The sequence below is a fragment of the Eucalyptus grandis genome, chromosome 3 (genome assembly GCF_016545825.1).
Source record: "Eucalyptus grandis isolate ANBG69807.140 chromosome 3, ASM1654582v1, whole genome shotgun sequence".
Lineage (NCBI taxonomy): Eukaryota > Viridiplantae > Streptophyta > Magnoliopsida > Myrtales > Myrtaceae > Eucalyptus > Eucalyptus grandis.
In genome coordinates, this window is record NC_052614.1 from 27171374 (window position 1) to 27198675 (window position 27302).

General features: G+C 40.9%; 3 protein-coding genes, 1 long non-coding RNA gene and 1 pseudogene across 5 annotated transcripts; 3 read left to right on the top strand and 2 right to left on the bottom strand.

Moving 5' to 3' along the window:
• Positions 1–540: 540 nt before the first annotated feature.
• LOC104437161 (class V chitinase CHIT5) lies at positions 541–2037 on the top strand. The gene is made up of 2 exons (XM_010050061.3): positions 541–1641; positions 1734–2037. Exons 1-2 carry the CDS (start codon positions 555–557, stop codon positions 1754–1756), a joined length of 1110 nt encoding a protein of 369 aa, XP_010048363.2. The 5' UTR covers positions 541–554; the 3' UTR covers positions 1757–2037.
• Positions 2038–9681: 7644 nt separating this feature from the next.
• LOC104437159 (class V chitinase CHIT5) lies at positions 9682–10850 on the top strand. The gene is given in 2 exon segments (XM_039309501.1): positions 9682–10210; positions 10213–10850. Coding segments are annotated over 2 exon segments (1167 nt in total).
• Positions 10851–10886: 36 nt separating this feature from the next.
• Positions 10887–13416, bottom strand: LOC120292189. Of its 2 annotated transcripts, none has more exons than XR_005549949.1 (4): positions 12990–13416; positions 12602–12732; positions 11836–12474; positions 10887–11242 (listed from the first exon to the last, which is right to left on the bottom strand). It is a non-coding gene; the product is annotated as an uncharacterized LOC120292189 (long non-coding RNA). The 2 variants fall into 2 exon arrangements; XR_005549950.1 differs by lacking the exon at positions 10887–11242 and having other exon boundaries at positions 12106–12474; positions 12990–13074; positions 13225–13416.
• Positions 13417–13880: 464 nt separating this feature from the next.
• On the bottom strand, positions 13881–15366 carry LOC104436979 (probable CCR4-associated factor 1 homolog 7). The gene is made up of 2 exons (XM_010049840.3): positions 15244–15366; positions 13881–15102 (listed from the first exon to the last, which is right to left on the bottom strand). Exon 2 carries the CDS (start codon positions 14923–14925, stop codon positions 14104–14106), a length of 822 nt encoding a protein of 273 aa, XP_010048142.2. The 5' UTR covers positions 14926–15102; positions 15244–15366; the 3' UTR covers positions 13881–14103.
• A 10376-nt stretch (positions 15367–25742) lies between these two features.
• Positions 25743–26988, top strand: LOC120291771 (annotated as a pseudogene).
• Positions 26989–27302: the final 314 nt, after the last annotated feature.

Here is a 27302-nt window from a genome sequence, read left to right on the forward strand (position 1 = left end):
ATCTAATTATAGTAAATTGTGATTTTGAATTCAGGTTTTTAAACAAAGTTGGCATCTCATCTTCCCTTGCATTGACAATTCTGGGTCAACGGGAGGTTGGATTTCCTTTAATAGGAGAACGTGCAAGCTTCTAGCTGAAGTGAATTTCTGGACCACGCATATTAATGTCTCTTGAATGCAGATTAGCTGCAACGCATGCTTGCTTATTCAGTAACCCAAAGTTGCCGGGAGCACTCACGTCGACAATGCCTCTCAGATCGAACAGGCCGATTAAAACCCGGGGAGCATCTAACTTGACTCTCAAGGATTCGCTCTAGAAAGAGATGTCCAAGTGAAGAAAAGGCCGGTCATCTCCGACACACCATGTAAACAGAGCTTCCTGTACAAACAAGCTCGGCCCACTTGTTCCCGGGTAAGTTTGGCTACTTCTCAAGTTGTCTTTAATTCCTCGATCGACGCGTTCGAAGTTCCAAATGACAGTTAAATAGCGACAGATACCTCACATCCCAACAGGAGACTTGGATTTTAACATAGCTCCTGCGAACTTTGTAGGCATGACCAGTCTTCGAATAATCTTGTCGCTTCTGCTTCTAGCGGCCTTAGGCATAATTGCTCAGTGTGGCGCCTCTCGGGCTATCAAAGCAGCTTACTGGCCGTCATATGTTGAAATCCCTGCATCCTCCATAGACACCTCGTATTTCACTCACATTTACTATGCATTCCTCTTGCCCGACCCGACCACATTCAGGCTCAACGAGACTGTGTCTGACCAAACCAAGCTGCCTGGATTCACAGGCATGCTGCAGAAGCGAAAGCCAGCGGTAAAGACCCTCCTATCCATAGGTGGAGGCGGGTCGGTCCCAAATGTGTTCTCCAGGATGGTGAACAGCTCAGAGACTCGCACAGCATTCATAAACTCCACCATTGAAGTAGCTCGAAAATACGGTTTTGATGGAGTTGACTTGGACTGGGAGTATCCAGCTGATGAACAAGACATGTCCAAACTCGCTCTGCTTTACAAAGAGTGGAGAAAAGCCCTGGATAAGGAGTCCAAAAGAAGTGGTAAAATCCGCTTATTACTGACGTCTGCTGTGTACTATGCATCAGGATTTCAGGTTGACGGTACGCCCAGATCGTACCCCAGTCAGGCAATCCGGAAGTACGTGGACTGGGTCAGCCCCATGTGCTTCGACTATCACGGGTCCTGGGAGAATTTCACGGGCGAGCATTCGGCACTCTATGATCCGAAGAGCAACATCAGCACGAGCTACGGAATCAGTTCGTGGATTCGAGCTGGTGTGCCGAGCCGAAAGCTGGTGATGGGCCTACCGTTGTATGGGAGGACATGGACGCTCCAGAATCCAAATGTTACTGGCGTCGGGGCTCCAGCTGTTGGAGTGGGTCCTGGAAACGGTACCTTGACATACAAACAGATTGTTGAGTTTAATGTGCAGAACCATACAGAAGTCAAATTCGACGAGGAGTCGGTGTCGTACTACTCATATGTCGGAGTCTCTTGGATTGGTTATGACGATGTTCGGTCTGTGCGGAGGAAGGTCCAATTTGCTCGGTCTCAGCGCTTGGGTGGGTACTTCTTCTGGGCTCTCGGCCAGGATAAGAACTGGATCATCTCAAGACAAGGTACCAATGAAATCACCTTTTAATGTCCATTACACAGAGTAATCACGTGTTGATTCTAACATGTTTGCTTCTTACCCTTCTACCGATGACAGCCTCAAAAGCTTGGGATCACTGATGAACTTGGAAAGACTGTCCGTAGCATGTGACGATTGCAATAAATGCTTTTAACTCAATTGAAATTTGGTCAATTGTTGACTTCTCTCAGACAACTTTACAATTATTCCCGGAAAAATTCTCAGATCTCTCATCTTGAAGGTTCATGATCTCCAAGGATATCCTGTTCATATCATTGGAAAGTGGGAGCCTTTGTGTGTATGTTTATCTACTGTAGCATGTGACGATTGCAATAAATGCATTTATCTCGTTTGAAATTTGCTCAATTGTTGACTTTTCTCGGACAACTTTACAATTATTCCCGGAAAAATTCTCAAATCTCTCATCTTGAAGGTTCATGATCTCCAAAGATATCCTGTTCATGTCGTTGGAAAGTGGGAGCCTTTTTGTGTGTATGTTTATCTACCTTTCAATTCAATTTCTGATTTGCTCAAATAGATTCCTTTCATTGAGTTACACGACTAGCCTTTTCCATTAAACATCTACGATTGCCAATTTCAACAACTAACGATGAACAGTGAAGTGAAGAACATGAGAAATAACATGCAGTAGCATCTCCCTTTTTTCAGTGTCGTAAAGCACAAGTATCGAAGGATTAGTTGCTGACCAAAGGATGATATAATTGGGTAACAAACTAAAGCAATTGGTAATTTCGCATAGCTGTGGCTACAGGAATTGTGTAGTCCGGGTGCTTCTAGCGAAGAACAAACACCGTGCACTCAATCTTTCAAGTGCAAAATCAAGGGGTTGGAAATGAGATCAAAATCGTTGAGCTCAATAACTGAAGATATTGATAAGCAGAAATAAAATGAATGGAGTGATTTTTCAGAAGTAGTTTTCTTCTGACTTGAAGATTAATGAACAACATGGGCATTCCAAGGACAGTAAAGGTAAGGAAACTAAAAATGGGCAAGTTAAAGTGCAAAATGAATCGTGCAGCATATCCGCAATCACATACATAGAACAGTTCACGCCAGCAACAGGAATCATTCTCTCCTCAGTTTGAGATGCATCATCTCATTCACATTGTGTTTGATAATAATAGTGCACGGAAAAGGTATAGTGCAGACAAACCTGAAAAGTTGAAGAATGGTTATATCAAGTAGATTTGAATCAATCCCCATAAGGCAGAAGATGATGCGCCTCAGATTAATTCAGCTAGCGAGCACACTCTATCTGCCACAATCTCCCGTCATGCATCTGCAGTGCCTTCTACAAATGCTGTAGCCACTGTCGACAGATTTTATTCAGAAAAACTGAGATGTGGATGCAGAAAGAAGCAAACATGAAGCATTCTATCCGTCACAAGTTTCTCTTAAACAATCAAAGAGAATAGATTCAATAAAACTAAAAGTAGCATTGTGCAGAGAAATTTATTCATCACTGATCAATGCCCAAAGACAAAATGAGCCATGATCAAAGAAGTGTTTATGATGCCATTCAATGGTCCAAATGTTGCAAAAGCAATACTCCGAAACTGAACATCAAGGTTAGTAAATTATGGAAACACGCAAAAGTTGGTTGATCACGTCACAGCAATCAGTGTATCCCTCTACTTGCCACTTCTTTGCTTTCTTATCCTTGCCAATCCAGAATGTGCAAGGAGGAACAACCAGCATGTCTACTGTCTCTGGGCATTATCTCACGATGAAATGTTCGCAAGTCATGACTTAGCCCCATTTGTGACCCGTCAATCCAAGGTGGGCAGACCCTGTCACCGTAGCCCCACCGAGAAATTACAGGTTCAGAATCCACTTTAACAAAGCGATATACCCATTCATACAACCGCAAGCAGATTCAACAACCGGACTTTGCATTTGTGAAATTAATGCCCTTACCACTAGGCCATCATCACTGGCAGTCGATACTTGCACATTTGAACGTGATAATTCCGCACGCACTATTCATGATATTCAATTATCATGTAACAGAATCAAGCAACCCATTTATATTAGAATCATCCATGCCTCTGGATATAGAATGAAGATAATAGTAGCAACTCAAAATAAGTTCTATATGAAAGAGACGTACAAAAACAGTATGTAATGTGACACAAAGATGAGCATAAAGCATGAACACAAGGATGAAAAGAGTCAACATTATAAGGAGTTGAAAGCACCTAAGGTAAAAGATTAATTGCTACAAAAAAACAAAGAGATCAGGCCAAAGTAACTCGACATTTTGGTTACAGCTTAGAAAACATGCAGACTGAGAAACAGATCATTGTAGCAAAAAAATTAGCCCAAGTTTACAAAGAGAACTATGATCCTCACACTCAAGGGGTCCTCAGACATTCATCAATCTCTCCCCATATATCTGTTTTCAATTAGCACTCTATCCATCCTCCACGCCCAGCATATTTGCAAACAGATGGGATAAATACTAGTTTCAATGACTGGATTATTAACTCACCATTCAACAACCATCATCTCATATTCAATTAAAATGACGCTGGAAGGAAAAAAAAGCCTATCCATCTATAAAAAGGTTGAAGAATTGGTGTACCAAGCTGCTGGAGTTGATCCAGAATAAGCCAGAAAGACACTAGATGGAAACACTCGTCTGTCAATTCCAGCTATAGTGCAATTTTTCAGCAAAGTCTCCGGTGATGCATCTGCAGCACCTCTGGCACAAGTAAAGTTCGAGTAATCATAATTCATAGACGCTTTCAATTGACACTGTCATTCAAATAGACCAAGACAATAGTGCAAAAAATTTACAATTAGGGAGGAAATATAGAGCATCTGATTTGCCACAACTCTCTTACATAATCAACTGGGCAAATACAATTGAAGTGAAGCTAATATGTTGCAAAGTAGACTCTAAATAGCCACGAATCAAAAATACTCCTTTGGCGTTCCATTTTAGGCTTCTAGCTTCTTTATTGCCTAAAACTAAAGAAGAGAAAGATGTGATGTCTTAAGTTTCATATTCTAATGCTGTAGATAATCTCATATATGTTATGGTTTGCACTTGTCTAGATATTTCACAGTCTATTAGTATTGTGAGTATATATATGGCACATCCGGGTAAAGCTCACTGGCAAGCCATGAAATGGATTCTTCGGTACATCCGAGGTACATCAAATGTGGGTTTAGTCTTTGATAAAGATTGTAATATAGGACATTCGGTTGTTGATACTGACTACGTAAGCAATTTTGGTTAGTTGGAGAGTGATTTTGGTTAGACACAATTTCTTTGTCTGCCACCAAAATAGAGTACATGGCAATAGTGGAAAGGGTAAAAGAAGATCTTTGGTCGAAGCGTTTGATTACAGAACTTGGAGTGATATAGGAGGGAGCCTCCGTTATTTTTGGCAATAACCAAAGTGTGATTTAGTTGATCAAGAGTACGATGTATCATGAGAGCACAAGACTTATCGACATACGGTATTACTTTGTGCATGATGAGGTTACCAAAAGTACAGTTATGATGAAGAAAGTATTTGTGGCGAATAATTCGGCAAATATATTGACCAAACTAGTTCCTTTGACCAAGTTCAAGCATTGTTTGGACTTGATTGGTGTTTTAACCATTTGATTTGCTTAGGCAGAGTTGGTGACTTTTTATCCATTGTTTCTTACACCAAGTACGCTTGCGTAGGCTTAGGGGTGTGCATCGTCAATCCCACCATTCTAAGGGTAGCCTTGTGTATTCACTTTTTGGTGGTGAAGGGGAGAGGTCTTGTGGCATTTAGCATAATGTTCTTTTCGAGATTTGAAGCAAATGTGGAGATTTATTGAGTTTTGACTTTCAATAGGGTATTTTAGACCAGTCTTGGCATAATGCTATTTTGGAGATTTGAAGCCAATGTGGAGGTTTGTTGAGTTTTGACTTTCCAATTAGAAATAAAGGTATTTTAGACTATGCACTTTTGTTTTAGGGTTTTTTGAAGGGATACTAAAGGAATGTGTTTAATAACACATCAAAAATCCTAGCCTCCGTATTATTTCTTTTTCTTTTTATTATTATCTTCTTGTTAGATCTTTAGATCTTGCGGCTCACCAAGTGGTTTTTAGAGCTTTTGGATTGCACTCTCATACTCTTTGTTGAAGATAGTAAAACCCCTCTCTCTCCTCATGATTTTTCCTGTTTTGGGTTTCCACGTAAATTTTGTGTTTCGTGTGATTTCAATTTTGCTTTTATCCTTTACTGCTTGCTTGAGCTTCGATTGATGCATCTTTTGGCATTTTTTTTCGCAATGGGCTATAAGCCGTTGTCCAAGCTATGGCTAGCGAGCTATTGATCTTGACTTCATTTGATGAACCTCAAGCCAATCCTCATGGGTCCTTATGGCTTGGGTGTATCACCTCGACTTTTTGAACTTTTCTAAATTGTTTTTGAGTTAAATGAAATATTAAGAAAAATAATGAAATGACAATCTTTAATCTACTATGAGAATAACAATATATTATGAATGATTGTGGACTCTACTCCTCCAAGAATTTGTAACTTTCAATAAACTACCAAAATTGTGTGCATGCTAGACAGTCGGCATTTGTAAGGCTATTGGTTCATTAACATTATTGTGAAGTTAGGAGTAGGACCTGAGCAAGTCCTTAAAAGGCTTAAGGAGAAAACAAGTAGGAAAACCACCCTGGGGTGGGAGACCCCGCGCTGTCCTCTGTATTCTCTCTCTATCAGGAAGACAAAGATAAACATGGAATTTTGGGGCCTCACAGTAATGAAGGTAGACACTATGTCAGGACTTAGGTTCTGGCTACCATTAGGTAGGCGGTATAGTAGCCTCCCGGGCCTAGGGTGAGTGAGGGTGGGTGAAATGCCCACAGCTGTGTCTTGGCAAGCCCTCACGAGCCCAGTGGCTCGTAGATGCATTGAGGCATCTTGGCCTTTGCTTGGGGTTGTGTGCCGTGCGAGATGAGGTCCATAGCCTACCGTTTAGACCATACAAGTGGCTGGACAACAAACTTTCAACAGTTTTCTATTGGATAACATTTTTCTCGTTTTCTGATGTTTAGATCATCTAGGCAAATGAGATGATGCACTATCATTTCATAGTCAGCAAGAGGCCTATACCTTGCTATCAGGAAAATGATTTTCTTTTTAAAAATCAGAAAATATTGGCTTTTCATAAATTTTGGTTTTCCTTCCTGGAATCGGCCAAGAGCAAGCTGCATGCCCATCTCAGTTTATTTTGTTGTGGTAGAGGAAAAAATAGAAAGAAGGAAAAGTGGAGAGGTAAAAGTAGAGGAACAAAACACAATAACCTTCCTCATTGCAGTTGAGAATTTGGAATCAAGAACCAACAAGAAATATCAATCACTTCCAACTGTAGAAACATGAATTTCTTGGCCGGTCGTGTGCTTGAAAGCAATTCACTTGTTCCAGGCTGACCTAGAAAATCACAAATGATCCACATCAACGGCTTCATCAAATCAAGCATGGATATTTTCTTGAGCTGTCACTTGAGCGATACCGCATCGTACTTCTCATTGTTGACTTGGTGCTTGCGGCATTACAAAGGATTTCATTGTAGACGAGTCTTGCTAGGTATGTGTCTTTGTTGCAAGTGTTTCTGTTGTGGTTGATTCAAGTAGTGCATTATCAGATGAGTTGACTTGTTCCGCCATAATTACTTCAATATTCGTTGAGTGGGGTTTGACAATGAGTTTTGAGTCAATGATTGGAAAATTTCATTTTCTCGATATTAATTCACATAGAAATTCAAGAGCCGGGGTCTTAATTGAATTGGAGAGACTCGAATTCACACTACTGTTATAGATTTACTTAATTTAGATACCATATAATTAAGTACGAAATGAACAGGCCCAACAAAATCCTTGTATAACTTCTTCAATTTCACGAAAAAGAGAAATATGGCTTACAGGTGTTGGCATGTATATATACAAATAATTTGCTTGAAGTGATCTGGTGTCTTATGGAGTCATAGAGGTCATAATCTACTTAGGCGGAGGTTACCCAATGCAGATGGTCGTTTTGAGGTGAAAATTATATCATTTTGCTGACGGACATGTATCTTGTTCGACTAGTTTTTGATTTGTCAGTTACGTGCTTCAAGGTGATCACATGTAATTCTAAAATAGATAACAAAAGAAAAAAAAAAAAAAAGATCAATCTCTCTGCTTCCATCACCACAATATGTTAAGTGTATCATCACGATGGATCTCTCTTCCTCCAATCAGGAATGGAAGAAAATTTGTTGCTTTTTCGTAAAGTGAAATGATAGCTACAAAACATTAAAAAACATTTCGACATGATATCACCACTACACGTTTCTCAACGGATGATATGGTGCATTTTGCATCTATGATCGATAATAGAGTCAATAAAATTGTACCGTAAGAACGAATGGCAAAATCACGAGATTTTACAATATGTTACTTAATTCATGTCATGGAAAGCGTTGACAAAGCTAGAAATACATATATCATCGGGTATTTTCCATGACACAGCATTAGAACCCATGTTGTGAAGAAACTAAGCCACAGATCATGAAATTAAATACTCAAGATATTCGAATAATATACTAGGAGCACAATTAAAAGAGCACGGAACATGATAAATTGCTCAGGGATAAACGGAGCTGAAAACTGTTTTTCCAAGGAAAGTACCAATTCCTTCTATTTTAATTACTAGATAAAACAAAGCCACATTGATTACCAATATATGTTCAACGTGGATGTCACAAGGTTATCTTGTATATGATCTGATTTATATAAAGGATGTAATATAAGATCGAATGTGTAATTGAATTCATGTACCGTACTTAACAAGATAAGGCTTGTTATATAATGGTAGCTTGGATATAGGCCAACATCTAATTTAAAAAAATTGTGATTTTGAATTCAGGTTTTTAAACAAAGTTGGCATCTCATCTTCCTTTGCATTGACAATTCCTTCCATTTTAATTACTAAATAAATCAAAGCCACAACGATTACCGGTATAAGTTTAAAGTGGATGTCACAATATTATCTTTTTATGATCTAATTTACATTCAGAGCTTATAAAGGATACAATATAAGATCGAGAGTGAACTTGAATTGAAGTATTATACTTAACAGGATAAGGCTTGTTACATAATGCTGGATTCAATATAGGATGGCACCTAGTTATGAAAAATTGCGTGATTCTTAATGTAGGTTTTTAAACAAAGTTGACATCTCATCTTCCCTTGCATTGACAATTCCTATTTTTTTAATTACCATATAAAACAAAGCCACAACGATTACCTATATAAGTTGAACATGGATGTCGCAAAATTATTTTGTATATGATCTGATTTACATTTAGAGCTTATAACGGATATAATATAAGATTGAACATTGAATTCATGTACCATAGTTAACGAGATAAAGGCTTATTATATAATAGTAGCTTCGATATAGGCCGGCAGCTAATTATAAAAAACAGTGACTCTGAATGTAGGTTTTTAAACAAGTTTGGCATCTCATCTTCCATTGCATTGACAATTCTAGGTCAACGGGAGGTTGGATTTCCTTTAGTAGCATAACGCGCAAGCTTCTAGCTGAAGTGAATTTCTGGACCACGCGTATGAAAGTCTCTTGCATGCAGATTGGCTGCAACGCATGCTTGCTTATTCAGTAACCCAAAGTCGCCGGAGCACTCACGTCGACGTGCCTCAGATCGAACAGGCCGATTAAAACCCGGGAGCATCTAACTTGACGCTCAAGGATTCGCTCAAGAAAGAGATTTCAAGCGAAGAAATGGCCGGTCATCTCGGACACACCTCCATGTAAACAGAGCTTCCTGTACAAACAAGCTCGGCCCACTTGTTCCCTTGTAAGTTTGGCTGCTTCTCAAGTTGTCTTTAATTCCTCGATCGACGCTTTCGAAGTTCCAAATGACAGTTAAAATATCGAGAGATACCTCACATCCCGATATGAGACTTCGATTTTAACATAGCTCCTGCGAACTTTGTAGGCATGGCCAGTCTTCGAATAATCTTGTCGCTTCTGCTTCTCGCGGCCTTAGGCATAATCACTCGGTGTGGCGCCTCGGCAGGTCCCGAACTGGAGCCCCGGAAGCCCGTATACCAAGTCTACCACCCATCCGTACCAGCTCTGCCCTCTCGGGCTATCAAAGCAGTTTACTGGCCGTCAGATGCTGAATTACATGCCTCCTCCATAGACACTTCGTATTTCACTCACATTTACTATGCGTTCCTCTTGCCCGACCCAACCACGTTCAGGCTCAATGTCACTGCGTCTGACCAAACCAAGCTGCCTGGATTGACGGGCATGCTGCAGAAGCGAAAGCTGGCGGTAAAGACCCTCCTATCCATAGGTGGAGGCGGGTCGGACCCAAATGTGTTCTCCAGGATGGTGAACAGCTCAGAGACTCGCACAGCATTCATAAACTCCACCATTGAAGTAGCTCGAAAATACGGTTTTGATGGAGTTGACTTGGACTGGGAGTATCCAGCTGATGAACAAGACATGTCCAACCTCGCTCTGCTTTACAAGAGTGGAGAAAAGCCCTGGATAAGGAGTCCAAAAGAAGTGGTAAAATCCGCTTATTACTGACGTCTGCTGTGTACTATGCATCAGGATTTCAGGTTGACGGTACGCCCAGATCGTACCCCAGTCAGGCAATCCGGAAGTACGTGGACTGGGTCAGCCCCATGTGCTTCGACTATCACGGGTCCTGGGAGAATTTCACGGGTGAGCATTCGGCACTCTATGATCCGAAGAGCAACATCAGCACGAGCTACGGAATCAGTTCGTGGATTCGAGCTGGTGTGCCGAGCCACAAGCTGGTGATGGGCCTACCGTTGTATGGGAGGACATGGACGCTCCAGAATCCAAATGTTACTGGCGTCGGGGCTCCAGCTGTTGGAGTGGGTCCTGGAAACGGTACCTTGACATACAAACAGATTGTTGAGTTTAATGTGCAGAAACATACAGCAGTCAAATTCGACAAGAAGTTGGTGTCGTACTACTCATATGTCGGAGTCTCTTGGATTGGTTATGACGATGTTCGGTCTGTGCGGAGGAAGGTCCAATTTGCTCGGTCTCAGCGCTTGGGTGGGTACTTCTTCTGGGCTCTCGGCCAGGATAAGAACTGGATCATCTCAAGACAAAGGTACCAATGAAATCACCTTTTAATGTCCATTACACACAGTAATCACGTGTTGATTCTAACATGTTTGCTTCTTACCCTTCTACTGAGGACAGCCTCGAGAGCTTGGGATCACTGATGAACATGGAAAGACTGGCCGTAGTATGTGACGATTGCAATAAATGCATTTAACTCGTTTGAAATTTGGTCAATTGTTGACTTCTCTCAGACAACTTTACAATTATTCCCGGAAAAATTCTCAGATCTCATCTTGAAGGTTCATGATCTCCTAGGATATCCTGTTCATATCGTTGGAAAGTGGGAGCCTTTGTGTGTGTATGTTTATCTACCTTTCAATTCAATTTCTGATTTGCTCAAATAGATTCCTTTCTTTGAGTTACACAACCAGCCTTTTCCATCAAACATCTGCGATTGCCAATTTCAACAACTAACGATGAACAGTGAAGTGAAGAACATGAGAAATAACATGCAGTAGCATCTCCCTTTTTCCAGTGTCGTAAAGCACAAGTATCGAAGGATTAGTTGCTGACCAAAGGACGATATAATTGGGTAACAAACTAAAGCAATTGGTAATTTCGCATAGCTGTGGCTAGAGGAATTCTGTAGTCTGGGTGCTTCTAGTGAAGAACAAACCCCGTGCACTCAATCTTTCAAGTGCAAAATCCAGGGGTTGGAAATGAGATCAAAATCGTTGAGCTCAGTAACTGAAGATATTGACAAGCAGAAATAAAATGAATGGAGTGATTTTTCAGAAGTAGTTTTCTTCTGACTTGAAGATTAATGAACAACACGGGCATTCCAAGGACAGTAGAGGTAAGGAAACTAAAAATGGGCAAGTTAAAGTGCAAAATGAATTGTGCAGCATATCTGCAAACACATACATAGAACAGTTAACGCCAGCAAACAGGAATCATTCTCTCCTCAGCTTGAGATGCATCATCTCATTCACATTGTGTTTGATAATAATAGCAGACGGAAAAGGTATAGTGCATACAAACCTGAAAAGTTGAAGAATGGTTATATCAAGTAGATTTGAATCAATCCCCATAAGGCAGAAGATGATGCGCCTCAGATTAATTCAGCTAGCGAGCACACTCTATCTGCCACAATCTCCCGTCATGCATCTGCAGCGCCTTCTACAAATGCTGTAGCCACTGTCTGACAGATTTTTATTCAGAAAAACTGAGACGTGGATGCAGAAAGAAGCAAACATGAAGCATTCTATCCGTCACAAGTTTCTCTTAAACAATCAAAGAGAATAGATTCAATAAAACTAAAAGTAGTATTGTGCAGAGAAATTTATTCATCACTGATCAATGCCCAAAGACAAAATGAGCCATGATCAAAGAAGTGTTTATGATGCCATTCAATGGTCCAAATTTTGCAAAAGCAATACTCCGAAACTGAACATCAAAGGTAGTAAATTATGGAAACACGCCAAATTTGGTTGATCACGTCACAACAATCAGTGTATCCCTCTACTTGCCACTTCTTTGCTTTCTTATCCTTGCCAATCCAGAATGTGCAAGGAGGAACAACCAGCATGTCTACTGTCTCTGGGCATTATCTCACGATGAAATGTTCGCAAGTCATGACTTAGCCCCATTTGTGACCCGTCAATCCAAGGTGGGCAGACCCTGTCACCATATCCCCACCAAGAAATTACAGGTTCAGAATCCATTTTAACAAAGTGATATACCCATTCATACAACCGCGGGCAGATTCAACAACCGGACTTTGCATTTGTGAAATTAATGCCCTTACCACTAGGCCATCATCACTGGCAGTCGATACTTGCACATTTGAACGTGATAATTCCGCACGCACTATTCATGATATTCAATTATCATGTAACAGAACGAAGCAACCCATTTATATTAGAACCATCCATGCCTCTGCATATAAAATGAAGATAATAGTAGCACCTCAAAATAAGTTCTATATGAAAGAGACATACCAAAACAGCATGTAATGTGACGCAAAGATGAGCATAAAGCACCTAAGGTAAAAGATTAATTGCAACAAAAAACAAAGAGCTCAGGCTAAAGTAACTCGAGATTTTGGTTACAGCTTAGAAAACATGCAGACTGAGAAACAGATCATTGTAGCAAAAAAATTAGCCCAAGTTTGCAAAGAGAACTATGATCCTTACACTCAAGTGGTCCCCAGACATTCATCAATCTCTCCCCATATATCCATTTTCAATCAGCGCTCTATCCATCCTCCACGCCCAGCATCTCAGAAAACAGATGGGGTAAATACTTAGTTTCAATGACTGGATTATTAACTCACCATTCAACAAGCATCATCTCATATTCAATTAAAATGATGCTGGAAGGAAAAAAAAAAGTCTATCCATCTATAGAAAGGTTGAAGAATTGGTGTACCAAGCTGCTGGAGTTGATCCAGAATAAGCCAGAAAGACACTAGATGGGAACACTCGTCTGTCAATTCCAGCTATAGTGCAATTTTTCAGCAAAGTCTCTGGTGATGCATCTGCAGCACCTCTGGCACAAGTAAAGTTCGAGTAATCATAATTCATAGACACTTTCAATTGACATTGTCATTCAAATAGACCAAGACAACAGTGCAAAAATTTACAATTAGGAAGCAAATATAAAACATCTGATTTGCCACAACTCTCTTACATAATCAACTGGGCAAATACAATTGAAGTGAAGCTAATATGTTGGAAAGTAGACTCTAATTAGCCACGAATCAAAGATGCTTGCAATAATGCCACTATATGCTCCAAAGTAAGCAAAAGCAAATGTACACAATTGTAGTCTTACAAAGCTCTGCCAACAATGAAAGTATCAGGTTAGAGCACGTAACTGTAATTTCCACATTTGATCGTAGTAACTAGAATGCACTATACAGCACACCTAATTAATTACTTGCCATAAAATCTTCATGTCAGGAAATCAAAATAAAGGACACAATTTAAATGGGAGTTAACAGCTTATTAATGATACATACACCAAAATAAAAGGTGAAATGAGATAAAGCATGAGCATGAGCAGAACAATGAGCAGAGAGCGGATATAAGAAGGAATTGTGAACGCTTTATTAGAAGACTAATTGCAACAATTTACAAGAGCTCAAGCTAAAGCCAACTCAAGGTTTTGGTTACAGCTTAAAGAGCATACAAACTTAAAAGCAGGTCATACTAACATAACAATTAGCCAAAGTTTACAAGAGAACTAGAACTTTCACACGCAAGTAGTCTACAAATATTCATCAAATCTTTCCCAAGCTATCTTCATTTAATTAGAACTCAGTCCATCCTCGACACCAAGGCCGTACAATACACCAGCGTACTTTTCTGTGGAGCCATTGAAGAACATGTCCCTCAACTTCAGGAAAGTAAAAGCCGTGAGCAAGCTGTCAGACCCAGCTTGATGGCACACGCCAAACCTCTCAACTTCCAACAATTCAGCAAGCTTATTCAAGCCGTGAAGACTGTTGCAGAACTTCATCAAATGCTTGATGTCGTACACCATGGGGAAATATATATTGATCAAATCGAAGAACCCCACTTGCGTATCAGGCAAACTCCGGCAAGTCAACAACTTAAGCAGGTAACCGAAATCATACCCGCTATGAAAGGTAACCCAGTTAACATCAGCATTCAAAACAATCCCAGAGGACATCAAGAGCTCACCGAAGCGTCTCACGTCAACCCCCTTCTCAGTATTCTTCTTGAAATCAATGCCGCACTCGCGCAGCAACTCGATCGAATCGCCAGCAAACATGTCCTCTGTAACGTTGAACTCGCGGAAATTGAACTGCCAAATGCAGTACTTGTCCGTGCCGCAAGTGGGCAAGTTCCCGTTCTCGTCCGTAAAGGTGAGCCCTAACTGGATCAACTTCAACATATCGACGTTATTCTTCAAAGTCAGGTAGTTATAGTCGCTGATGTTCTTGAAATTCCCCACCGGACGCGAAACAACACCGGGGAACTCGGTATCCATCGCGACATAGCTGAATCTGTCCACGACTTCGCGGATTAACGCGAACTCCTCTTCGAGATTATCGTTCCACACCTCCCGAATGTCAATCGAATCATCCTTCAGCGGCACCGCCATTTCCCCACGTCCCGATTCCAAAACCACAGCTCGGCCTAGCTCTATCAAGTCCAGATCTGGAAGTAGATCCTCAAACCAAACGCTCGGAAAAAAAAAAAAAAAAAAACCCTCGAAGCCGAAAGCCCGGTCGCCGCTCGAGCTCTCAAAGCCGGAGCCTTTCCGCCCTTAAAGACAGATCTGAAGCAAACCCAGATCAGGAAACAGCGGATTAGAGACGGGAAACGCTTCGGAAGGGAACGATCTCGCTGAAAATCGAACCCGACCCAAGACAGCTACAGGGGTCGACTAAGGAAACTGAACACGCACGTCAGATCTTACCTCGGATTCGCGAGATGGGCGCTCGAGATCGACAGATCTAGTGCTCGGAAAGGGCATCCCGAGCGTCGTCGTGGGAGAGATTTCAGGTCAACGAAGCACGCGGAGAGAGAGAAAGAGAGAAGGACGAGGAACTTTACTGGGGCGTCTTTCTAAACCACTGAAGAGACGGGCAGTACATCAGGAAATGGGGGAAAGCGACGTTTGGACAAGCGAAGAAAAAGGCATATCCGACGTCGTGTCGTTCTGAAGAATCTTCCCGGAACGACGTCGTGCCGGTCGCCGCCTCGTGCCGTAGCGCTTGCGCCGCGCCATGAGCGTGTTCATCCTGCTCGTCCCGGACCCTGCATTTGGAAGGCTGTCCTTATTTCATTAAATAAGCATTAGCCAAATGCGGGGAAAAATTTATTGAGAGAAACGAATGTAGCGCGACACTGACATAATTAATCGAACGTGATTTAATGCAGTCCTTTACTGAAATGAAATTTCAATCGTACACGATAAACATAATATTTATATCGGGCATAAGGATACTAAAATCATAAAAATATTTTATGACATTCACTTTAGTACTAAAACTTTTCATTAATCCGATTAAGTGTCGAATCGAAGAAAAAAATAATCATTTAAGTGCATATGGCAATAAATTCCGATCGAAATTATTATCTTTTATGATAAAATGTTTAATTTGACGTGACCTTTTTATATTAGAAATAAGTCTACTGTGGACTTCTCATGTGATTGGCCTGCCTAAACTCATTACATGAAGGCTGGCCTAAACGACATCCCATGAAGCCTATCTCAAAATAGACGGAAAAAATTCTCTTGGAATCGGATATGAGAAAGCTCCTTCATCTCCGTTACCCTCTAGACACCCTTGGCTATCTTCGATCACTGACAGTTGCTGCCATATCTCCATCCTCAGCCACCTCAAGCTTGGCCGCAACTGAAATAGGGAGCTTGGTCACAAAAATGAAGAGTCATTTTTTTTTTTTTAGTTGTAGAGAGCTGATAGAAAATCCTTTCATTGAATTCTCTCATTTACAGATCTCCTTCATAGATTCCAGGCCATTAATAACCATCGTTGCTATTCACCGATTCCAAGCTACGCTGCAAATCTTGCTATTTTTGCCCTGTTTCTTGGTCGGAAAGCTTGAAGTTTCGGTCTTTCTTTGCCAACGAAAATGCTTCGAGAATCCTTGCTTTCTGGTTTGAACCCGGATCTGAGGCCAATGCTTCCTTGCTCTAATTTTGGTGAGCTTAGATCCAAGAGTTTACATCTCACTGTTTTTCTCTATTTGTCGGTTAGGAAACTTGAAGCGTTTCAAGCTCGCTTGGTCCTCCGTGCTCTATGTCGCTCTATTTCAGTGCCTCTGTGATTGTCATGTATGTTGTCTACTCGATCTTTGCTTATGTCCACTGCAAGATTCAACTCTTAATTTTAAAAGAAAATCGAATTAGGGTTCCAAATTTTGGAAAATGCTCGATTGTTCGATTTTGGATTTTTATTTGGGGTAAAACATATAGATGACGTCATTTAGGAATATATATGTTGATTAGGCATGCCCACAAGTTACTGTGGTCAAAGAAACTAATAAAAAATTATAATGCCAAATTTTCAAGTCATCATTTTTTAAGTGATACTAAAATAATTGAACGAAAAATTTTAGCACACCAATGTGAACAACTATAAAACTTTCGGCCTCTTTCCTTTTGCAGCCACCCGTTGAGAGAGGTGGCAAAATTGTGATTAAAGCCAACAGGAGCCAGCTTGCCACATTTGACCAAGACCCAACAAATCCACGCCAATTATTTTTCCAGGAATCAAGTTGCGTGGGCGGCGGATCATGCCTGGACGTGGTCGACGAGGGCCACGATTCACCGATTGTAGCTGGGTCTCATCAATGGCCGGCAACCCCTATTAACCTCAAGCAGGGCCGCCCTCGCCTGGCTCGGGCGAGGGATGCCCACGCCTGGATCGGCAAGGGGTAATGAAGATCATCATGACCAATTTAAAGTAGAAATTGAAGGAACATGTGGGGTAGTGAGATCTGACGAGGGGGATAAATCTTTCTTTCCTATTGTTTACCCCTGGAAGCTTGTTGAGAAACTCCATGGGCAGTTGTCGGGAGGGTGGGGATAAGGACGCCACGTCCGCCGTGACTTGGACGTCTCGCTTCGTCTCCTTCCTCTCGTCACGCGCTGCTCCGTTTCGTCTCACCATGAAGAGTCACTCAAGACACAGGGATCCATCGAAATTCAAAGTCCCAAATCATGAGTCCCTCGACTGTTTGCGACGACATCTTGATCGGAAGCCCGATCAAGACACCGGACGATGAAGATGTATCCCCGGGGGTGTCGGCAAATCGGGTCAAAACATGCCGGATAAAATTTAGGTGTCTAACTTGAATACGGCACGTCTATTAATCACGTCGAAATTAATGAACTACGATATGGTGCGTTGATCAAATGGATTACACGCCTCGTTGCACTTAATATGTTTTAAAAATGGGCTTTTATACATAAATTTGTAAACAATGTGTTTAGAAGTGTAAAAACGTGTCTAAATGTACTATGCTAAAAAGGATAACACATTAATTTGTATGATTTAGGATTAATACCGTGAAAAACCTTAAATTGATATACTTATGATAAACTTTCCCTCTATTAGTTTCTGTTAATTTTTATTGTCAAATTACTAAGTTTGATGACACTGGACAATTAATAAGTCTATTGATTTGAGGTTTTACTTTTCGTTTGTCATGTGTGTATCAGTTTTGTGATTTTTCGTGGTATTAATCAAATTTAATGGAAACTAACGGATGACATATTTATCACATGTATATCAATTTGGAGTTTTTAGTGATAAAAAATTAGTTTAGAATAAATTTATTATAAGTGTATCGGTTTATGGTAAATTTGTTATAAATGTACTAATTTAAGATTTTTTGTAGTATTAACTCCATAATTTAACTTATTTAAGTGTGTTATCAACAGTTTAAAAAGAGTCAAATCCCAATAGAATGCGCTTTTCATGTGTCATATAAAATCACCGTGTTCTGTCATTAACATGGACTATTTAGGACGCATCAAGCAAAATATATTGAGGAGTACGTTTGGGACAATCGACATTAATTCAGCTTAAAAATATAGTCAGTACGAAACCAAATTTTTATAGATGTTTTCCGTGACATAAAGTTTCCAACATGTCATTGATTGAGCTACCTATGAATTCGTGCCTCATGTGATCCCAAGAATTGAAAATCGATCTCGTGTTAAATGTGTGAGCGAAGAAGCTGTGCTTTTCCTTCGTGGTCCTCCGTTGCCAGAGCAGCTCATGAGAGATCCCGTTGCAAGTCTACGTAGAGTATGGTTTCGCCTTTATGTTCAAATGCATGCATGCATGCATGCACATGGATATGTAGTAGAAAGCCTTGGGGGTCCTTCCACAGGGCTCTGCGTTGGCGATTCTAGCTCGTACCTTGAACCAAGCGAAGAAAACGAATCGTGAAGGTTAGTTTCTCGACGGCTTTGAGGTGGTGAACAGAGAAAAACAAATTGCACTGCTGTAATTCTTAGGCCTTTTCCAGATTTCACCACCAGAGTCATTGCATTGATGTTCAGATAGTTGCACCGGCGCCAAGGAATGAGAATTGGGCTCATGGGTTAATACAACGTGGGACTAATGTTGGGTTGCAAGACAGAAGTCTCCAAGCGCAAAAAAGCATAGTGGAAATGCTGGGAAAAAAGAAGTAAATAAGTTAATGGGAACGAATGTAAAGTGCGGATAACAGTCACAACGTTTGGCATATTCCGGTAACTACTTGCTACATTTGACATGTTCTGGTAGAACTGTTTCTCTGTGTCTCACCCACCACCATAACTACCTGTTAGGAGTGTGCAGCAAGGACCTCTACCTGGGGAGGTCAGCAAAGGGGCCTATGTTTGAGCCTGTCAACCTATATAATTGAACTCACATTCAACTAAAAAAAAAAAATTGAGTCAATTATACATGTGAGTTATGTGAAAGAAGTTCCCTATCGGATAATTAGTGTGGTGTGAAGATGGGTCCAATTGGATATATTAACAGGCTTGGATTTGCGCTCCCTCTAGGCAATCTCTATAGGCAAAGGTATTAGGCTTGTGCTACGTACTTTTAATAGATAGTATCAAAGTCAATAGTTTATTGGTGCTCCATCCTCAATCTATATCGGTGTTTGGTGCATATCTCAAAAAAAAAAAAAAATCTCATGATCAACACTTATTTCGGTGAAAATTGATATAACAAGGTTGTTCCGGTGAGAAGAAAACCATGCACAATTGGTCTAATAATGTGAGTCTCGGCAAGAAGAGATGAGAGATAGAGATAGAGACCATGGGTGATGCAATCCCAAATTAACAATTGATGATGGTTGCTGGAAGTATTTGAATGCGGGTGGGTCTAACTAGATTTGTTGATGGAGCTTAGACTTGAGCTCTCTCTTGGCGATCTCTCAAGTGAAGGTATTAGATTTTTACTGCACACTTTAATATTATGTGTCAATTAGAATATATTAATTACTTTACATCACACTGATTATCTGATGAGACCCTTCTAACATAAATCACGTATGTATCTCAACAATCTCATATTCACTAATGCAATAAGTTGGGAGTGTGCAGCAAAAATTTTATACTTTTCACAAGGAGATTGCTAAAAAGAAGTTTAAGTCTAAGCTCGTCAACACATCCTACTAAATCCACCATCATTTTACAAACTTAAGTTAATGAGTTACAGGTCAATATGGATGTAGTAACTACATCATATTACATCAATTATCTGATGTGGAATTTTTCGCACCCAATTAATACATGCATCTCAATACTTCCAACGACTTTTTCATGTTTGCCATCTGCCTTTCACATCGCCAACCAGCTTTCCAACATTACTGGCCATGGTCCCCCCATCTAGAGATTCTAGGGCCATGGCCAAACTTATCCTTTTTCTCTCTTCTTGTTAGTGCCACCTGAAATTGACATTGTTCATTCTCGCATATGCCAACATCTTGCTGGCCAAGCTCGTGCGACACAAACCCTAACTCTATGTAATGTGCGGTAATTATGAAGTCGATATCCTTTTTTTATAGCCGACACTCACAAAAAGCCAGTGTTTATCTCCATAGGCCACGCCGGTTTCGGTCATGACAATGAATACGCGCCCGCATATAAGGGCATCCATGGAAGACTCCAACCTTCGATCGTGATGAAAGGCGTCATTATCGAGAAAACGATTGCCGTGAGTGCTTCTGCAAGTTGGTCAGTAGTTGAAACATGAGAAACTCGAAGCGATCTTTCGATGGATGATCTCGAACGAAGTGGAAGTCAATTTTCCAGGCGAGAATGGAACATCAGATTCGCACTTAGTCGTGTGGCTCCATTCGCGCAAAGATATTTGGCGATTGGATTGGACTTAATCCTAATTCTCGCGATAGGGATTGAACACAAGCAACTTCGCATACTGGGTAAGTACGACAGGATGTTCAAACTTCGTGGAGGACCGAGCAGCGATTCTTGTTTCTTGGAATCAAACGAGATGAAGTTCGAGGTCAGATACACAAGATAGGCAGAAGAGTGGAGCTGCGATTGACATGATTACACCCCAATCTGTGTCTAGGAAAGCATTTAGTGCTCCGTTGGCCAGCAAGGACGAGACCATAATCTTAAAATAGTCTTCCTCAAATAAACAGCTTTCTAAGGATGTGATGTACACATGCGCGCACATAAGTGCAACAGATCTGCAAATTCAAAGCCAATTTAGAGTACCTTCAAGGATTTTTTTTGCCTTCGAGCTTCTTGGCCCAAAGTGAACTCTCAACTCTACCTGCCATCCATGAACGGTCCTCGATAGCATACCTTCTTTGTCGGGAAGCATTCAAGCAAAAGAGCAAAATCAATGTAGTTCGAATCACTTGGGAAACAAGTAGTTTAAATTCTATTGCATTCACTATCGATTCGTGAGGGCTCAAGCCAAGAATAGAATTTTTCGTTTCGATAAGAATGGATTTTAAGGTGCTCTCTTAGCATGCGACTGATTCTCATTCAGTGTGATAGTCATCTTAATATGCATTGAGTGACTACTATAGAGCAAAAATCCTTACTCTTGTTGGATGGAGGGGGAAGAGTTAAGAGAATGATTAAGGTCAAACTCGGATAATTGAAAGCCTCTTTTGGCATTTTAGACGTGAATTTCCCGTCTACTTAATTAGGAGCCTTGATCTTACTTTTACAATTGAAGTGTGTGAGTTATGTGTAGGTTGTGAAACCCTTTTCGCTCACTCACGCATCCCCACCCTAGTTCTTAAGAAGGCAGGAAATGGCATTCCTCACCTCTCCTTTCTCAAGTGGGGAGGATAGCCATTAGGGCAACTCCCAGTAGTTTCTTTGTCTACTTTAAAGAGCTCATTTCTTTCCAAACTCAAATGTGTGATGCATTGAGTTTTTAGGGATACTAGAGATATTGTTTGATATGTTGGGGATATCATTTGATAGTTTGCTAACTTTTAGGATCCACATAAATCTCGGACAATCTCATGAATCTTTTAAGATCATTAATCATGCATTAGCCCATTTAGACTCTAGGTTCACCTTAGTGCTCACGTCCATATATTTTCACGGCTAAATGAATCTCGACGGTCTTTCTCCATTAATGTTATCTACCATTTGTTAGATCAAACAATTTGGTCACTCCTAGTAGGTTGAACCTTTTTCCTGATCTTGTACTTGATGTGGTGGTATCCAAAATCCTGTATTGATGTGGTTACATCCCTGTGCTGTTGTTCCATACAAGGCTTGGTGTCGCAGTCCTAGCCGGTGACCTTGGACCGACTCTACAAAGTGTATTGCCATAGTTCACTTTAGTAGGATACTAGCCTATTCACAAGTGCACAACTCCCCAAGAGTTGTGGGTGGATGCACAATTTAGTTATAATAATTTATTAGGAACATTTCTTAGTAGGGAGGTTAATAATTATACCTATTAGAATATTATATAATAAATCACAGATTCATTTAATAGTTTGAGGTTTAAAAATAATTAACGGTAACCTACAAAATCTCGCATGGTATTGAGGAGATTATGAGTTTGAATCTTTCAGAACCCTATTTACCTCCAAATTAATATTTAAAAATAAATCATGCATTTATCTAATAGTTTAAGTTTTTAGAATAATTGACGGTGGTTCCACAAAATCTCACGATTCCCTTAAAAAGTCGAAAGAGTCTTATGGACATTCTCAAAAGTCTCTGGAGAACATTGAAAATAACTAGTTTTGGGAAATATGGAACTACCTCTATATCCAGAGATCTAAAATATATACAAGAGAAACAATGACAATCAATTGAATTGTCATGACTCAAGCACAGTTTCAATTGCAAGGTATATCGTCTAGTGCTCTACCGAACCGGCCACGGACGACAGATTCTAGACAAGATTGGACCGAGCACCTCAAAGACGTCAATGGGAAGTGTAAAACTAACAATATTTACTCAAAAGTTGTCTTGCCTCAGGCTCCAGCTCCGTCTTCAGCTCCACGAGCTTCCAAATGGTGTTATAGTCTTGTTATAGATCTGGTCGTGTTTTCTCAATGTAAGCAGATAGTTGCCATTTCAAGATCTTATGCCTACCATTGATTTTTTTTTTCTTTCTTTTCAAAATCCAATATGAGATCCATATTTAGTTTGAGGAGATATTAGAGATACTATTTGAACGTGGTGTGGCTTTTGTGGTTTCGTTAAAAAATAATCTATTTCTCCTATTGGTTATGAATTCAAAGATTTTGATAATATTTAGTCACTGATTTTAACTTGACAATCCACTTAGAGTTTCACTTTATTTGATAAATATCTGCAACCTCATAATCTATTTCATTAATAGGCTTTTGTTCAACAAATCTTTTCACTTTCAATGAGACATAAAGCTATTCAAAAGATCCAAAAAAATCCTTTATCCTATATAGTGCTTCCATCGCTGTGTCAATGAATTTGAACCAGTGAAGAAAACATCATTCCTATAAATCAATTGTCGATATTTTTTGAAACATCAAGAGGAGTGCCATGCGTGATAGGTGACTCACATGTATGGAATTTTCCTTTTCTATAGTATAGTAATAAACTTTTTCACCAATAATTGCAAGCTAGGTCCAGAGATTGCTATAAGAAAATTTTGTTAAGATGAATAGAAAACCCAATGAAGTGAAAAAACATTAATATGGTTGATTGATTTCTTATTTCTGATCAATTCAATTCGTTTGTCTTTCATGATACATACATAATTAGGTTATAATCGTGTCTTGAAATATTGTAAAATCACATCCAATACTCATTTCGAAACTACAGTACCTCAAAATTCGGCGAGACAACTATCAAACTATTGGAAGCCATCGCGTATGTAAGGATCCCATAACTTTGAGAAATTAGTCAAACATTTTGTGAAAACTGCAACGCCTCTTTCCACCAGTGTAACTAGCCTTAAAAAAAAAAAAAAACTCTTGAAACAATGCAATCAGAGAGAGGACATTGGAAATGTCACCTAAATGGCACCGTGCGTACTCAAGCCAATCTCCAATACTCTAGTCTTAATTTGACTCTAATCTTTTGTGATTACAAACCCAATGGTCTTGACTTCCTTTCTAAGCCTATATAAACTAATACATTTCATTCATTTAAAATTACCATTGAGCTCTCCCTTGATCTATGCACTAGACCCCCAACGATTGGTCAATTGCAAGATTATTAAAATTAAATTAAAATTTTCTCTCCCCCACACCACCCCACCCCACCCCCACAAACCCCCACTTGGAATTCTCTATGCCCCACCATGGGGATTCGAATATATGCCATTGATGTCCATGCCCTCATGGCACACCACCATCACCCACCACACAAAAACCCTAACCTTTCTTTTGTGCAAAAATACAAAAATTCCCATCAAAGTATCTCATGACGCCAATGAACAGGTCGGCAAATTTGAATAGAAGAAAGGCACAATGCAATATAAAAAGAACAGATAAATCGAATGAGCCAATCAACATGCACTCAACTTTAAAAGGGAGGAATCCGACGGGTGGAGGGACGACCAACTGCGGAAACACGGAGCCGCTTACGCCCAAGACTTTGGAATCTAAACCCTCCCCCCATATCGCCAGGAAAAGAAAAGAAAGAAAAGCCGGTGCCCACACATCACCCACCCAAGCATCGCCTCCCCCACTAACCCGATTTCATGTCGATATTTTTCTTTTTCAATTTCAACTTGAGGGGGAAAAATTGACTTTAGAGTTAAGCAATTCCGTAGTTATGGATCTCATGCCCTTTCGATTATACCAAAAAATTCCCTAATTAGAGAAAGAAACGTGATAGCAAGGGATACCATTTATATGTCCCTCATGGGAGAATATTACGGATTAGAGCTGTACCTCTTTTTTTTTTCTTTTTCGTAAGTAGTTGTTTGAAAGAAAGTGGCGAAGGTCAAACTGAGTTTATTGGAGGAGAAATTTAATCAATGAAAGAGAGTTGATAGAGATTTATGGAGTTCAAATACCAGGTAAAAGGGATTTGACTCTTAAATCGTGAGATTAGGTTATAAATCACTTGATTGTCTCGCTCCCCTATGATGTAATGGATTCCATCTCCTCTTAGCTCGATTATTGAATTATGTACATTCTCTAGAGAACACGACCATTGGCAAAGGCCCGCATATTTTTTTTCTTTCTTTTTTCTTTTGGCTTGGTATACAAAGTTCTATAAATCCTCTAGCAAACTCTCCTTCTTCGATTAGATTTCCCCTTCTAATAAACTTATTTTGGCCTCTAGCCTTCTCTTTGTATATAGCCACTTATAAAAAAAGAAAAAGAAGAAAAAGTAAAGCTGTACTTTTAAACGTCATCAGTTGACAATATGTATAACAGCGAATAATTTTATGTATAGATCACATGGGATGCACTAATATAGGCAAGCCCCGGTTCAGAGAAGAGCAGATTATTTCGGATTCAAAGAAAAGCACATAGTAACCGCTATCTCTTGAATATTTACAATCTTAATACAAAACCCATATTTTTTTAATGAAAAATAAAGAGAGTTGGCTAATAATTTCTTGGTTTCAACAATGATTGAAACCCAAGTAAAACGAGGGTGGTGTAAGTCACTAATAATGTAAATATAGTGGCTTTTTTTTTTTTTTTTTTTGGTCTGTTGTAAATATACTAGTTTACTCAGTGAATTTATAGACCCCAAATCCAAATTACCACTTCAACAAGTTTCTTCCGAGTCCCGGCCGTCAGGTAGCTACGAGTGAACAACAACAGCATGGATTAGATGGAGTTTTTAAATAAAGTATCTTATAAATAGGGTCGATCTTATCTTTCAAGACCAATGCTCCATTTTTTTGAATAATTTAAGCCAAACGTTTCCGAGATTCCTTCAAATTTAACCCAACCCTAGTTAAGCCAATCCCACCTAGCACCTCCACCACCACCCCCCAATCATCCCCTGCGTCTATATATCCCCTCTCTTGCACCCGCCAACCCAATTTTTCCTTCCTCTCTCTCTCTCTCTCTCCCTCTCTCTCTCACATCTATTCCCTAGGGTCAAAGCAATCCAAGACCTGTTTCAAACCTCAAACTTTCATGTGAAGTGAAGAATCATCTTTGAGGGGCCTATTAAAGAAGAGAGAAAGAAAAGAAAGAACAGCTTCGAGATCATCGTTGGTCTCTCTTTCTTGTTTCTTGAATCGAGGGAGATCGATAAGATAGAAATGAGCTGCAACGGTTGCAGGGTTCTGAGGAAGGGCTGCAGCGAGTCCTGCATCTTGCGGCCTTGCCTGCAGTGGATCGAGGCCCCGAGGCCCAGGGCCACGCCACCGTCTTCGTCGCCCGTTCTTCGGCCGCGCCGGCCTGATGTCCTTCATCTCCGCCGTCCCTGAGACGCAGAGGCCCGGTACGTGCGTGTCGGGTGATTTAGACATGAACGGTCGGGTCGGTGGTCGCGCAAGTCTTTTATTCTGAGACACGAGTGGATCCCAGTTCTCTGACAGGTTGAGCTTTTCTTTCTCTCTTTTGCTGTACAGCGCTGTTCCAGTCGCTGCTCCGAAGCGTGCGGAAGGACGGTGAACCCGGTGAACGGGGCGGTGGGACTGCTGTGGACCGGCAACTGGCCCGTCTGCCAGGCTGCGGTGGAGACCGTCCTGCGCGGCGGCTCGCTTCGGGCCATGCCGGAGCTCCTCGACGGCGGCGGCGGCGGCGGCGGCGGCTCCTCCCGGCGTCCGACGAGGCCTCGGAGGCCGGTGACACGTGCGCCGACGCATGGAAGCTCCGCGATCCGAATCCGGGATCCCGATTCTCCACTTCCAGGTCGAGGATCTCCCCGAAGCGCAAGAGGCTCGACGCCGCCGCCGACAACGCTAAGCTCCCTACTCCAGCCGATGGATCTCGATCTCCGCCTCACGCCGACGGACTTCCAGGCCAAGACCAAGCCCGCAGTGAAGGCCGAGCACCAGACGCGGCGGCCGGGGACCCGTCGATGACTTCGGAGGAGTCCGGCACCACGACGTGCTTCGAGAGCAACAATAATGTGGGGAGAGCCGGAGACGAAGCTCCTCAACTTGTTCGCCTAACCGGAGGGAGCTTCGACGTCGTCCTTCTTCTTTTCCTCTCTCCTTTCTCGGGTGTTTCTGACGAGCGCATACACGAGTTAGCTCTCGGAGTATTATTCCGCTAATTGATTCTCTTTGTTAAATTTTTTCTTTGTTTTCTCCTTGTTAAGTGGGAAATCCAAGCCGGCGTAGTTCTCCGGCAAAGTTTTGTAAGTCGCCGGCGAAACCCGATTTCTCTTCTCTCTCCGAGTCTTGAGCAGAAAGAGAGAAAATGATAGTTTGTCGGTGCTCGCTTTCTCTTTCTTCTCCTTCTTCTGCTCCTCCTCCTCCTTTGGTTTTTCTTGATCATGACTGTGTGACTCCAATAAAAGCAGTTGATTTAAGTCGATGGTGCTTTTCTTGGATCTTTCCTTCCTTTCTTCGCCGGCCGATGGAGATG

Excerpts from the sequence above, each read along its gene's own strand:
- LOC104436979 (XM_010049840.3), bottom strand. The coding sequence starts at position 14,925 with ATGGCGGTGCCGCTGAAGGATGATTCGATTGACATTCGGGAGGTGTGG.
- LOC104437161 (XM_010050061.3), top strand. The coding sequence starts at position 555 with ATGACCAGTCTTCGAATAATCTTGTCGCTTCTGCTTCTAGCGGCCTTA. Across the intron at positions 1,642-1,733 it reads CTGGATCATCTCAAGACAAG|CCTCAAAAGCTTGGGATCAC; the intron begins GTACCAATGAAA and ends TACCGATGACAG.